The sequence below is a fragment of the Eptatretus burgeri genome, chromosome 1 (assembly GCF_056783735.1).
Source record: "Eptatretus burgeri isolate ZD-2024b chromosome 1, Ebu_testis_v1, whole genome shotgun sequence".
Classification (NCBI taxonomy): Eukaryota; Metazoa; Chordata; class Myxini; order Myxiniformes; family Myxinidae; genus Eptatretus; species Eptatretus burgeri.
In genome coordinates, this window is record NC_140961.1 from 24740456 (window position 1) to 24757165 (window position 16710).

General features: G+C 42.0%; 1 protein-coding gene across 1 annotated transcript in view; it reads right to left on the minus strand.

Annotated features, from left to right (window-relative positions):
• The window catches only part of EIF3I (eukaryotic translation initiation factor 3 subunit I), an 83628-nt gene that overhangs the window by 66727 nt on the left and 191 nt on the right, over positions 1 to 16710 (minus strand). The window contains exon 2 of the mRNA XM_085848959.1: positions 16352 to 16452. Within this exon, the coding sequence (XP_085705085.1) occupies positions 16352 to 16452 (101 nt within the window). The remainder of the gene's footprint in view (positions 1 to 16351; positions 16453 to 16710) is intronic.

A 16710-nucleotide genomic window follows, 5' to 3' on the forward strand; every position in this document is an offset into this window, starting at 1 on the left:
CCCCTTTTATGGCCGTCATCGAAAACCTATTTTATTATATATCCAAAACTAAACCAGCTAGAGAGTTCATTTCAGTGGCTACACCCACATTTATGGGGTCTAGGAATCATATGGACTAACTCTGAAAGGGCTCAGGTCAAAGATGAAGTCAAAGATGTTTGCCTATTGCTGTATGGTGATGGACATTGAACTTCTGCATTGCCGTTTTGTCCGCTCCCTGCGTGAGGGGGATTTTGCCCTATACGTTCAGGTGATCGATGAATTGTGTGATTATGTCTTCCTCTGGAACCAAGTGCACAACTCGAGATGGCTCCCTGTTCATGTCAAGGATATGGTTGAACTTGAGTCAAAGCATCCAGAGGTTCATAGGGAGTTCATGAAGGGAAATTTTGTGGTACAGAATAGCCCAAGGAAGTTCCCTCTGATACCAAAGGACCACAGCCATGAGCAGACCACAAAAATTGTCAAAGGTGATGGTGGAGTGTCCAACATTTATGATTCTCCTGACACCCTGGAGGAGCACATTTTGGCTCTTCCTGAGAAACTCAGAGCCATTTCCGAGTTTGAAGAAGCAGCAGAAATCAGTGCTGAATGTCCAGACATAGGACATCATGAAAAATCTGGAAGTCTTCAACATCACTTCAGCAAAGATGTTCTTTCTCTGCTTGAAGTCATGAGGGCTCAAGGTCACCCTTTCCTGGACTAAAGTGGTCCAGACCTCATGACCATGGATACAAGGGAATCATGAGTGCAGATTTAGCAGAGGCTTTCATCAATGCCATTGGGAAAGGGAAAGAACTGCATGAGAGCTATGTCAGAGACTGCCTCGTAAATTGTTCTGTTCCTCTAACAGCTGTGTCACAAGTGAAGCATCATGCTTGAGCATAGAAACTTTGCTCTCCTTTTTCTTCGGTTCCTCTGGCTTAGCAAAGGTAGGGACGAAGTTCCTCTTGAGTGTGTTATCTATATATATATATATATATATATATATATATATATATATATATATATATATATATATATATATATATATATATATATATAAACATATATACTGTATATACACACAAAATATATATATATATATATATATATATATATATATATATATATATATATATATATATATATATATATATATATATACAAACATACACACACATGTATCCAAACATACATATTATATATACATATACATACACATGTACAAACATACATACACTGATGAGCCAAAACATTAAGACCACCTGCCTAATATGCTGTTGGTCCTCTGTGTGCCACCAAAACAGTGCCCAGGTACTTGAAGGGATGTACCTGGTCTGCAACAATGTTTCGGTAGGTGACACGTGTCAAATTGACGTCCACATGAATGGCCGGACCCAGGGTTTCCCAGCAGAACATTGCCCAGAGCATCACACTCCCTCCACCAGCTTGTCATCTTCTCACAGTGCATCCTGGTGCCATCACTTCCCCCAGGTAAACGGCACACACGTACACGGCCATCCATGTGATCTAAAAGAAAACGGGACTCATCGGACCAGGCGACCTTCTTCCACCGCTCCAAGGTCCAGTTACAACGCTCGCGTGCCCATTGTAGGTGCTTTCGACAGTGGACAGGGGTCATCATGGGCACTCTGACCGGTCTGCGGCTACTCAGCCACATACGCAGCAGGGTGCGATGCACTGTGGATTATGACACATTCCTCCCGTGACCACCATTAAAATTTTCTGTGACTTGTACCACAGTAGATCTTTTGTCGGTTCGGACCAGACGGGATAGCCTTCGTTGCCCTCGCACATCGATGAGCCTTGGGCGCCCAACACCCTGTCGCCGGTTTGTGGTTTGTCCCTCCTCGGACCACTGTCGGTAGGTACTCACCACTGCTGACCGGGAGTACCCCTCAAGCCTTGCTGTTTCAGAGATGCTCTGACCCAGTCGTCTGGCCATAACAATTTGGTCCTTGTCAAAATCGCTCAGGTCTTTACTCCTGCCCATTTCTCCTGCATCCAACACATCAACTTCAAGAACTGACTGTTCACTTGCTGCCTAATATATCCAACCCCTTGACAGGTGCCATTGTAACAAGATAATCAATGTTATTCACTTCACCTGTCAGTGGTCATAATGTTTTGGCTCATCAGTGTATATACAAACATACATTCATATTTCCAAACATATACACATACATATATACAAACATACATACACATATTCAAAACATACATACATACATATAAATGCATGCATATATACAAACATTCATACATATATACAAACATAAATATATACATACATACATATATACAAACATACATACATATATACAAACATACATATATATATATATATATACAAACATACATACATATATACAAACATACATACATATATAAGTACACACATATATACATATACATACATACAAACATACATATATGCAAACATACATACACACATATATACATATACATACATACATATATACAAACATACATACATATATACAAACATACATACATATATACAAACATACATACATATATACATATACATACATACAAACATACATATATGCAAACATACATACACAAATATATACATATACATACATACATATATACAAACATACATACATATACATATACATACATACAAACATACATATATGCAAACATACATACACACATATACATATACATACATACATATATACAAACATACATACATATACATATACATACATACAAACATACATACATGCAAACATACATACACACATATACATATACATACATACATATATACAAACATACATATATGCAAACATACATACACACATATATACATATACATACATACATATATACAAACATACATATATACAAACATACATACATATATACAAACATACATATATACAAACATACATACATATATACAAACATACATACATATATACAAACATACATACATATATACAAACATACATACATATATACAAACATACATACATATATACAAACATACATACATATATACATACACACATATATACATATACATACATACTAACATACATGTATGCAAACATACATACACACATATATACATATACATACATACATATATACAAACATACATATATGCAAACATACATACACACATATATACATATACATACATACATATATACAAACATACATATATACAAACATACATACATATATACAAACATACATACATATATACATATATGCAAACATACATATATGCAAACATACATACACACATATATACATATACATACATACATATATACAAACATACATACACATATTCAAAACATACATACATACATATAAATGCATGCATATATACAAACATTCATACATATATACAAACATAAATATATACATACATACATATATACAAACATACATACATATATACAAACATATATATATATATATATACAAACATACATACATATATACAAACATACATACATATATACATACACACATATATACATATACATACATACAAACATACATATATGCAAACATACATACACACATATATACATATACATACATACATATATACAAACATACATACATATATACAAACATACATACATATATACAAACATACATACATATATACATATACATACATACAAACATACATATATGCAAACATACATACACAAATATATACATATACATACATACATATATACAAACATACATACATATACATATACATACATACAAACATACATATATGCAAACATACATACACACATATACATATACATACATACATATATACAAACATACATACATATACATATACATACATACAAACATACATATATGCAAACATACATACACACATATACATATACATACATACATATATACAAACATACATATATGCAAACATACATACACACATATATACATATACATACATACATATATACAAACATACATATATACAAACATACATACATATATACAAACATACATATATACAAACATACATACATATATACAAACATACATACATATATACAAACATACATACATATATACAAACATACATACATATATACAAACATACATACATATATACAAACATACATACATATATACATACACACATATATACATATACATACATACTAACATACATGTATGCAAACATACATACACACATATATACATATACATACATACATATATACAAACATACATATATGCAAACATACATACACACATATATACATATACATACATACATATATACAAACATACATATATACAAACATACATACATATATACAAACATACATACATATATACATATATGCAAACATACATATATGCAAACATACATACACACATATATACATATACATACATACATATATACAAACATACATATATACAAACATACATACATATATACAAACATACATACATATATACAAACATACATACATATATACATACATACATACAAACATACATATATGCAAACATACATACATATATACATACATACAAACATACATATATGCAAACATACATACATATATACATACATACAAACATACATATATGCAAACATACATACATATATACAAACATACATACATATATACAAACATACATACATATATACATATATACATACAAACATACATATATGCAAACATACATACATATATACATACATACAAACATACATATATGCAAACATACATACATATATACAACCATACAAACATACATATATGCAAACATACATACATATATACATACATACAAACATACATATATGCAAACATACATACACAGCTTACTGGAAACAGGGGGCTTTGCATCAGCAGCACAGCAGCGCCCCCAGAAGATGATACAGCCAAGCAGCGTGCAGGCTGCATCCGAATAAATAAACAAGTAAATAAATAAATAAATGAGACCTGTGAGAAAAGACCTCTTTGATACAAACTCTCTGTCAATACTGCATCAGTTAGTTGGCCAATCTGAAAGTTTTCCACCAAAGCTTTATGCCTCTAACTTCTGAATCAACCCAGCAGGTGGTCTTTATTGAAAACTTTGCAAAAGTCAAAAAAAATGACACAGGTTCATTAATTTAGAAATAGATCTACAAACTCAATTCAGTTTGTAACACAAAAGCTCTCGGATTGAAAGCCATGCTGCTCAGGACAAAATGATTCGCTGCTCTCCATGGGCTCCACAATGGCTTACTCTCACCATGTTCTATCAGATAACCAATAATTGACATCGGACTCACAGGGTGATAATTTCCGGCTTACTACTTCTCATTAAAAAAATTGGATACCTTCCAGTCCATTTGGTGCCTTGAATTATACAAAAGTTGTAAAAAAAATCACACAAAGGGGGTGAACTGTCAATCTGTATGCCTGGTGTTGGCTTTATGGTTCAGGTGGTGGGCTTGGGATCCTAGGGTCCGAGGAGTTAAAATCCCACCTTTCCATTGAATTAAAACCAGGTGGGGTTGATTCAGCCTGTCATCCTTCCGAGGTCGGCAAAATGAGTACCAGCTTGCTGGTGTCTTGCGTCGGAGTGGCGACCTGTTCAGGATTGTGCCCAATAGTCTTGGAGACTGCTTTGGCAGCACCAACGCTCTGTATAGAGTCTGATCCTAATGGATGGATGGATGGATGGATCAGTCTATAACATTGACCAGGCACAACCATAAGGGGAACAGTGAATGCCATGTATACTGTGTGTCTGAGCCTGAGAATTATTATTCTTATTGCCTCTACAATTATGCTAATATTTGTTACTTCATCATGAGAACCCTTTGTTTCCAACCATATCATCCAGGGCAAACGTCTTCCAATCTTCTTCTTCTTCTTTTATATGCAGCACAAGGCTGTGGGGTAGCATCATTGGCTAAGAGCATGGCTGTGCCAAATATGCAAATGTCCTCTGCAGGTATGAGTAAATAAAATGGGCCAATCTCCACCAAATTTTGCATATGTATTGTTAGTACCCAGAGTCACGTCATGGGCACAAACTATGGCAGAAATTTGCAATTTTGTCTGAGTGTCGGTGATAGCTCACCGACTCTTTGTGAAGGACACCATGGGATCTTTAACGTCCACCATCTAATGCTGGCAGATGGGTCACCCATTTAACATCCATCCGAGGGACGGCACTCGCATTGATGAATCACTGGGATGACAGTTTACAGCTGAGTCAGGATTAGAAACCAGGATAGACGGCTTTGAGGTGAGTGTGTGTATTGTGTACCTCTCGGGCCTAAAGGCCATCCTGTCAGCTCAAGTCTTCCAATGAAGACCCGCTAGTGAGGAATTGGTTCGGCTCCTTTGTTTTATCCTGTTTAGATTGGGCTTTAGATCCATATTACTTTATTAATTCATTATTCCCTGCTTTACTTTAAGATTGCTAACATACACTACATGGCCAAAAGTATGCGGACATCCCTTCTAAATAGTGTATTCGGATATTTCAGCAACACCCATTTCTGACAGGTGTATAAGATCAAGCACACAGCCATGCAATCTCCATAGACAAACATTGGTAGTGAAATGGGCTGGACTGAAGAGCTCAGTGAGTTTCAATGTGGCACCGTCATAGGATGCCACCTTTCCAACAAGTCAGTTCATCAAATTTCTGCCCTGCTAGAGCTGCCCCGGTCAACTGTAAGTGCTGTTATTGTGAAGTGGAAACGTCTAGGAGCAACAACAGCTCAGCCACAAAGTGGTTGGCCACACAAGCTCACAGAATGAGACCACCAGGTGCTGAAGCGCGCTGTGTGGAAAAATCGTTCGTTGTCAGTTGCAACACTCACTACCGAGTTACAAACTGACCCTGGAAGCAACGTCAGCACAAACACTGTTCGTCGAGAGCTTCATGAAATGGGTTTCCATGGCCGAGCAGCCGTACACAAGCCTAAGATCACCGTGCGCAATGCCAAGTGTCGGTTGGAGTGGTGCAAAGCTCACCACCATTGAACTCTGGAGCAGTGGAAACGCGTTCTCTGGAGTGATTAATCACACTTCACCATCTGGCAGTCCGACGGGTGAATCCGGGTTTGGCGGATGCCAGGAGAACATCACCTGCCTGAATGCATAGTGCCAACTGTAAAGTTTGGTGGAGGAGGAATAATGGTCGGGGGCTGTTTTACCTGGTTCGGGCTTGGCCCCTTAGTTCCAGTGAAGGGAAATCTTGACGCTGCAGCATACAATGATATTCTCGACGATCCTGTGCTTCCAAATTTGTGGCAACAGTCTGGGGAAGGCCCTTTCCTGTTTCAGCATGACAATGCCCCCATGCACAAAGCGAGGTCCGTACAGAAATGGTTTGTCGCGATCGGTGTGGAAGAACTTCACTGGCCTGCAGAGAGCCCTGACGTCAACCCCATCGAACACCTTTGGGATGAATTGGAATGCTGACTGCGAGCCAGACCTAATCGCCCAACCTCAGTGCCCGACCTCATGAATGCTCTTGTGGCTGAATGGAAGCAAATCCCCACACAATGTTCCAACATCTCATAAAAAAACCTTTCCAGAAGAGTGGAGGCTGTTATAGCAGCAAAGGGGGGGGACCAACTCCATATTAATGCCCATGATTTTGGAATATGTTCAATGAGCAGGTGTCCACATACTTTTGGCCATGTCGTGTGGGTTCAGAAAACGTAAAGACCTCTCGCAGTTTCTTCTCCCATTTGAGAACTTATAATTTTTACTTCTTCTTTCTTCTTGCGTATGGCCAATACGGATTGCACTAAAGTTTAGTGTCTAGGTTCTGTAACCATGTGGCTGCCTCAGGGGTGAGTTGGTGGAGAGCTAAAGTCCTCCCGATAACTGCCGCAAGGGACAGTGTGATGTGATGTGCTCCATCGTCTGAACTCCTCCACAGTCACAGAATGCATCAGGCCTCATCCTCCATCAGTGAAAGGTGCTACTGCAACAGCCCTGTCCAATGCAGAGCCTGTTTAGGGCTGTCCATTGCCGACGTGGGAGTGTGAAACCGGGTGGAGCAATGGTTAGAGTTAGATCACGTACATTGTGCAATATGTTTATTAGGAGCTGTGGCAGACTCCCAGCTGGCCCTCCACAAGTCGGCTTCACTTTGATGGGCTCCGGTAAGGAGCCCGGCACAGTTCTATGGTGGTTTTCAGAACTTGAGGCGGCAGCACGGATGTTCAGTGAGAAGGCGCTGGGTTGGAATTATGGTAGCCAAAATGCAGCTGAAGTATCGGGATGACAGTACGTCCCCACGGATGGTTGGCAGAGCAATGTTGCAGAGGATAGGAAGCCGTTCAGTCTTTGTTGGCTTGAGGGTTAGAGACATTGTTCTCATCGCGGCGTTCGACTGAACTTTGATGGCCTTCGTATGGGCACTCGCTGACCAGATTGGCATGCAATACTCTGCCATCGAGTAAATGAGGGCGAGGCGAGAGTTGCCGTGCATAAGGTGTTAGCACCAGCTCCCCACGATGTTCCAGCCTGTTTCCGGATGAGGTTTACCTGTGTCCTGACCTTCTCCTTGAATCTTTGCAGGTCAGGGTCCAATCAAATGTAATCCCAAGCTATTTTGGATAACGGACATTTTCAACTTTCATACTGTAGAATGTCACATCTTCCACTGCGTTTGCTGTGCGATTGTCAAGATGGTGGTTGCAGACAGCTGTATTGTTGGGGTTTGGATGGAGCTTCCATTTGTGTAAACACTTCTTCAGTATGCCAAATCTCGGGTGAGTTGGTTCCTGACAGATTTTATGTCGGGTAAATGCGCTACGAGTGTGATGTCATCAGCATAGGTGAGTTTGAAGGAGGTCGTTATTGGCAGGTCGCTAACATAAGGATTAAAGAGGGCAGGGGCTAGAACAGATCCTTGAGGGAGACCATCGTTTAGTGTTTGAACATGGCTGATTTTGCCGTTGAGGTGAACACGGATCTTTCGGTCCTTAAGGAATACTGTTTTGCATGGCCTCCATGCCTCAGAGCAAGTGCCCCAGGTACCCGGAGGAGAGGGTGGCAGAAAGTTAAAACGATTACTTTAAAGTAAATGTTGGCATGGATGTCGGCTTGACACCCACAGGGTTGCGTTGGTTCCTTGTGAACACAACCAGTCCACAGGCAGGATGAACCTGAATCCGCAAAGATGCAATGGGTTAGACTCGGGTCTGAGGTCAACGTGTGCACTCTGTTACGGGGCAAAGCACGAAGCTGTAGCAGCCTGTCCAGCCATGCACAGCTTGCTTTCGCAAAACAAACTTGACCACACTTCACCGCTCCAAATGCCCATCGCTCTGCTGGAGCTGAAGCTCTGGGTCACATTTCAAAATCTCATCATCTCTCGACTCAACTGCTCCCCTTATATTGTAATGACACGATGTCACTCCAAAACCAGGTAACAGAAAGTCTGAATTCCACGATTGACCAAAAGCCCGACCATTGGCTCGGAGCATCGTGTCCCATAACAAATCTTTCCCCCAGTCCATTTCACTTTCATGTAGGAGTGTAGCTGTCATGTTAATCGAATATTGTAGCCTCACCAAAAGCTATCCAAAAAGTTCTGTTGACACTCCATCACTGTGTTGACATCACAGAGAAAGGAAGATAAGGAGACTTGGTGGTGGAATGAGGAAGTACAGGAAAGTATAAGGAAGAAGGGGTTGGCGAAAAAGAGGTGGGATAGTCAGAGAGATGAACAAAGTAGGCAGGAGTACAAGGAGTGGTGGCGAAAGGCAAAAAGAGAGGTGGCAAAGGCCAAGGAAAAGGCATATGACGAGCTGTATGAGAAGTTGGATACAAAAGAAGGGGAAAAGGATTTATACCGATTGGCAAGACAGAGGGACCGAGCTGGGAAGGATGTGCTGCAGGTTAGGGTGATAAAGGACGTAAATGGGAATGTGCTGACGAGCGAGGAGAGTGTGTTGAGAAGGTGGATGGAGTACTTTGAGGAGCTGATGAATGAAGAAAATGAGAGAGAGAAGGTTGGAAGAGGTGGAGATAGTGAATCAGGAAGTGGGGTGGATCAGTAAGGATGAAGTGAGGACTGCTATGAAGAGGATGAAGAGTGGAAAGGCGGTTGGCCCAGATGGTATACCAGTGGAGGCATGGAAGTGCTTAGGAGAGATGGCAGTGGGGTTGTTAACCAGATTGTTTAATAAAATCTTATAAAGTGAGAGGATGCCTGAGGAGTGGAGATTAAGTGTACTGGTTCCGATTTTCAAGAATAAGGGTGATGTGCAGAGCTGTGGAAATTACAGAGGGATAAAGTTGTTAAGCCACACCATGAAGTTGTGGGAAAGAGTAGTGGAAGCTCGGTTGAGAGGAGAGGTGACGATTTGTGAGCAGCAATATGGGTTTATGCCAGGAAAGAGCACCACTGATGCGATGTTTGCTTTGAGAATGTTGATGGAGAAGTATAGGGAAGGCCAGAAGGAGTTGCATTGTGTGTTTGTGGATTTAGAGAAAGCTTATGATAGGGTGCCAAGAGAGGAGTAGTGGCATTGTATGAGGAAGTCGGGAGTGGTGGAGAAGTATGTGAGGATCGTGCAGGATATGTATGAGGACAGTGTGACAGCGGTGAGGTGTGCGGTAGGAATGACGGACCGGTTTAAGGTTAAAGTGGGATTGCACCAAGGATCGACTCTGAGCCCTTTCCTGTTTGCAATGGTGATGGACAGGTTGACGGACGAGATCAGACTGGAGTCTCCATGGACGATGATGTTCGCGGATGACATCATGATCTGTAGGGAGAGGAGGGGGCAGGCTGAGGCGAGCCTCGAGAGGTGGAGGTACGCACTGGAGAGAAGGGGAATGTTAGTCAGTAGGAGTAAGACGGAGTACATGTGCGTAAATGAGAGGGAGGGTGGTGGTATGGTGCGGTTGCAAGGAGTTGAGGTGGGGAAGGTGGATGGGTTTAAATACTTGGGATCAACTGTCCAAAGTAACGGAGAGTGTGGGAGAGAAGTGAAAAAGAGAGTGCAGGCAGGATGGAGTGGGTGGAGAAGAGTTGCAGGAGTGATTTGTGACAGAAGGGTAGCTGCAAGAGTGAAGGGGAAAGTATATAAGACGGTAGTGAGACCAGCTATGTAGTATGGTTTGGAGGCGGTGGCACTAACAAAAAGACAGGAAGCGGAGCTGGAGGTGGCAGAGTTAAAGATGCTGCGATTCTCGTTGGGAGTGACGAAGATGGACAGGATAAGAAATGAGTATATTAGAGGGACAACGCAGGTAGGACGGTTTGGAGACAAAGTGAGAGAGGTGAGATTGAGATGGTTTGGACATGTGCACAGGAGGGAAGCGGAGTATATCGGGAGAAGGATGTTGAAGATGGAGCCGCCAGGCAGGAGGAGAAGAGGAAGGCCAAAGAAGAGGTTCATGGATACGGTGAGGGTGAACATGCAGGTGGTTGGAGTGTCAATGGAAGATGTGGAGGATAGAGCGAAATGGAGACGGTTGATCCGCTGTGGCGACCCCTCACGGGAGCGAGCCGAAAGATGAAGATGGACGGCAGTAAAAAGGGCCGCCAACTAGGTACGACCCTTTTCTCCAAGGTTTTTAAGGAAATCAGGGAAAATTCTGTCAGCCCCTGCGGCTTTGCAATTTTTGGTTGCTGACAGTGTGGTGTCAATGTCTTTCTTTGTATATGGGGCTGCCAGGTGTGGCTGCTCAGTGCGATTTTGTGGAGGCTTCGGAGGTAATCCCTTTTTACCTCTTGCCTTGGTGATTTCAATGTCGATGCCTTTGAGGGCTGGAGGAGGTGAGATGTGATGGAATCAGGGGAAACTCTTGGGATGGCAGCAGGAGTGTTTTCTGCAGCGCCCGGTTTCCTCAGCAATGCCCATGCCTTACGGCTGCTGTGGGTGAAGTCTATTGTCTCCACCAACTCCTTCCAGCACTTCAGACGTTCAGTGCCGAGAACCTCAATTAGTGCCTGCATGATGTCTGGGTTCCCAGTTTTGTTGTGTTTCTTCAGTAGCCTTTCAGTCTCCGCAGTCCAACAAGGTGTGTTGGTCTTGCAGAAGCCGCATGGTATGATTTTGGTCACAGCAGAGAGAAGGAGGTGCACAAATTCTGCATATTTAGCTGGGACAGGTGGTATATCCTTCATCTTGGATTCAGCTTCTTTGGTGAAAGCGGTCCAATCCGCTTTCTGGAAGTTCCAGCATGGTTTTGGCTTGGAGTGCACCAACGGTATCTTGATACCAATGTGAACGACAGTGGGGCGATGTTGGCTTTTTGGAAAGGGAGTGAGAATTCTTCTCGGTGCCATCATTAGTAGTCCTCTGTCATCCTTTGTCAGGAAGCAGAGGTTGGGATTTGTTCCAGTATGCCACCGTCCTGAGTGGAAGGTCTTTGGCTGCTTTGGGTCAAACAGCAGGTTGAGATCGGCTGTCAACGCCCAGTTGGTTAGCTGTTCTCCAGCCACATCATTTTCCCTATAACCTGATTCAGTGTAGTAGCTGTTAAAATCACCGATGTAAACCGCGGGGTGGTTGTATTAGGGTAGGGCAGGTGATGGCCATGTTGTACACATTTGGAACAGTGATACCACTTATCTTTACTGTTGTGTGTAGTGAGTTATTGTCTGCGGTGTTTCAAAAATGTTTCGATGTTTCAAAAACCGTGTCTGATGTAGGTGGCGAGGCCATGTTTTACTGCGTTAATGGAGGCCATGAGGTTGTAGCCTGCAATCTTTTTCTTTGCAGTCTTTTTGTCATCCTTGCTATGAGTGTCCTGGAGTGTGGATGGCTACGTCGACGTTGTAGTCCTTCAGGGTCTTTGCGAGGATCTCACACTTAGGAAATGTCAGCCCCTCAACATTAAATTGGAGGATGCGGAGGGAGGGACCCACTGGTCTTATTGTGGTCCATGGCTTTTGGCCCTGAAAAGGACCTTTTGTAGCACTACACAAACTTGAGCCCCATTGCTGTGGTTTGTCCCGAGTGCATTGGTGGTATTGGCCAGTTGATGACATTAGTCCTGATATCTTCAGAGTATAACACTGTCAAATATCATTTAACAGGAGCACCGCATGTAGGTTGTCATCTCGCTCCCACAGTTTTTACTGAGCACTCATTTCCACATTGCGTGTGTGTGTGTGTGTGTGTGTGTGTGTGTGTGTGTGTGTGTGTGTGTGTGTGTGTGTGTGTGTATGTATTGTAATGTCTGGCTTCCTTCTGGTTATTGTATTGTAATGTCTGGTTTAGACGGACGACAAATTAATTATAGATTAGAAAATATCGAAATGAGTAGGATTAGTTACTCAACTTCAGTAATGATAAATCTTGTGTTTTAGGTCTTATTTTCGAAATGGTTGTGAATTCAATGTCAGTGCAGTCATTTCTTAGAGTAAATCGACCCCATAGAGTTTGAAAATGCACTCCATTTCCACCTCGGACATCCAGAAGTACCCGTAATCGTACCTGACCATACCATAATTTATTCAAGTCATGACACTAAAAGTCGTCATATGGAGCGACCTCTAAATCACCTCCGATCAAGCTAAAAAAAATTATGCACGTTATTGGATCATATTAGAATAATTTTAAGATTGTGGAGCAACATTCTATTTTTTTAGAAATTTTTTGGACCACCCTAATATATATGTATATATATATATATATATATATATATATATATATATATATATATATATATATATATATATATATATAATGTATATTGTTGCGGGCTGGGCGTCGGGTGAGAAGACCAGCAGGGACCAAGAGGGGTAGCTATCTTGGGTTCCCACCAGACTCCCCGGCATTGCAAGCCGTCGTTAGCGACCTGCCAATAACGACCTCCTTCAAACTCACCTATGCTGATGACATCACACTCGTAGTGCATTTACCTGACATAAATACGCTTAATTCCATGACGCGGCAGGTCGCTAACCAACCGTGAATGCCAATAGCTCAACCATGTGACTTCGGGTACTCTGTCTAGTTTATCTGGTTACCTAAAAAATAATCAGATGATCTAATTATCAGGGGACACGCCCTCGGTACGCCTTGTCCGAACCGGATCACTTTACTGGATCAAATGCAGCCGAACGACACTGCCAAGGATGTACCAAATCAACTCAGGAGATCATGACGATCATTTTGGTGTGTCACATTCCATATCAGAGAGCTCTGGTAGACCTCCACAAAAAACATGACACACACACACACACACTTCTAATTAATAGATGCTCAATGAAAAATTCTGGAGGTGATGAAACCATCATGATCACAAACTTAAGACAAAATTACAACACAGAATATTTGTGAACAATGACCTGATACTCCATGTCGTCCACCATTTGGATGGTTGACACACACACACACACACACACAATGTATATATACACTGCATATAACTGGGTGTCCCATCTGCTGGAATCCCTCCTCTCCTCTCCCCCTCCATCCCCACCTCCCCTCTCTCCCACCTCTCCTCTATCCCCCCTTCCCTCTCTCCTTCCTCCCCTTCCTCCTCTCTCCCCCTCCCTCCCCACCTCCCTCCTTCCTCCCCTCTCTTCTCTCCTTCCTCTCCTCCCTCCTTCCTCCCCTCCCTCCTTCCTCCCCTCCCCTCCCCTCCCTCCTCTCTCCCCCCCTTCATATTCCCCTCAATGAAGCAACAAGTTGTATTTGCCAGTGTACATATTAGTGGGGCAACTAAGCTAAATATAGCATAACAATTGTGCATTTTGTGAGGAAAGCACCAAATTTGGCACACTAGTAGCCTAACATATTATGAACAGATTTTGATATTGGGCCATCTCAAAATTTTTGATGGCAGTGGAAAATGGCTGCCACAGCCATCAGCGGCTGAATTTGAGATGGCCCAATATCCAGATCTGTTCATAATATGATAGGCTACTAGTGTGCCAAATTTGGTGCTTTCCTCACAAAATGAACAATTGTTATGCTAAATTGCCCCAAAATATATATATATATATATATATATATATATATATATATATATATATATCTTCTTCTTTCGGCTGCTCCTGCTAGGGGTCGCCACAGCGGATCATCCGTATGATCCGCATAGTGATTTGGCACATGTTTTACGCTGGATGCCCTTCCTGATGCAACCCTGGTCGCCTCTTACGACACAGGGATATGGTACACCTATTTTAACCGGGGTATACACCGGCCCAGTACACTGGTACTCATTTCGCCGACCTCGGAAGGATGACAGGCTGAGTCAACCCCCTGGTGTATTAATTCAGTGTCCCAACGGGGCTTGAACTCAGGACCTTTTGGATCCCAAGCTGCTGCCCTAACCACTGTGCCAACACCAGGCTACTATATATATATATATATATATATATATATATGTATATATATATATATGTATATATATATATATATATATATATATATATATATATATATATTTATATATATATATATATATTTTCCATAAAACAATGACTGCTGGTGAACCTCATTTTTATAGCTCCCATATTGATCAGCTCCATCGCAGTGTTTACAATGCATTTTATCATTTCACTTTTATACAGCATTGTGACCATGCATACCTCAAGCCAATTGTAACAGCTCACAGTGGGATCATAAACCCTGAATGAATTCGTCGGATGTCTCACAACTGCATGATCCGTTAAATTAGGGTAATCAAGATGTCACGAGATAGCTACAGAGGCTTTTTCAATGAATGCAAACATCGAAGCTCCAGGGAGAGCTCAAAAGGAACCAACCTCCAAAATCGGGGGGGGAAAAATCATTATTGGGATGACAACAAATGGTTGCACCACACACATCACACAGAGGGGAACTTGTAGAAGGAAGAATCTCAGAAGTTGTATGAAGCTTCGTGGTGGAAATGCCGTCTTTCCCTTGTTCATTGTTCCAACCTGTGACGTGTGGTTGGTTGTTGTGCTCGCACTGGCTCAGCACTTACATCCTACCCAGTTGCTCCAGCTGCTCATACTCACACTTGAAAGCAAATGTGTTGCTATTTGCCTCTCTCTGTCACACACACACACACACACACACACACACACACACACACACACACACACACACACACACACACACACACACACACACACACACACACACACACACACACACACACACACACACACACACACACACACACACACACACACACACACACACACCCCCGAGGACTGTTGCTGGCCAGTCTCACTCATTCCTTCAGCCCTCGCCCTGAGTGCGTCCCATGCACCGACTCGCACGGACATTGTACTGCATTCCAGCCAACACCTGTGTTCGCCGTCCTGGCAAATCAATCACCTGTGATGGACTATTGGATGGCCATGGCCCTCCTCATACCTTGGGTCTCTCTCTCTCTCTGGTCACAGCGCTCTGAGTCCCGAGACTCCCGACTGATGGCTCATGCTCGCCTTCCGAGCAATATCTCCCGCCGCCTCTCACTATACTCACCCCGGTTCACCTGTCTTTCTCTTTCTACTCCCTCCTCTTTCGACCGACCGACCTTTAAATTCCTCCTCTTCTTCCTCTTTACTCCCACCCTTTCATCCTTCCCCGACTCCCCTCGTGTGTGTTCGTGTTTCGGACAGAAGAACTTGATGGTTAATAAAATTACAAACGTTTTCAATGTGAGGTTTAAATATTGAAATATATTAGTTGATGGCGCTGTGAGGGGGAATTTTTTTCCCCCCAGTGAAAAA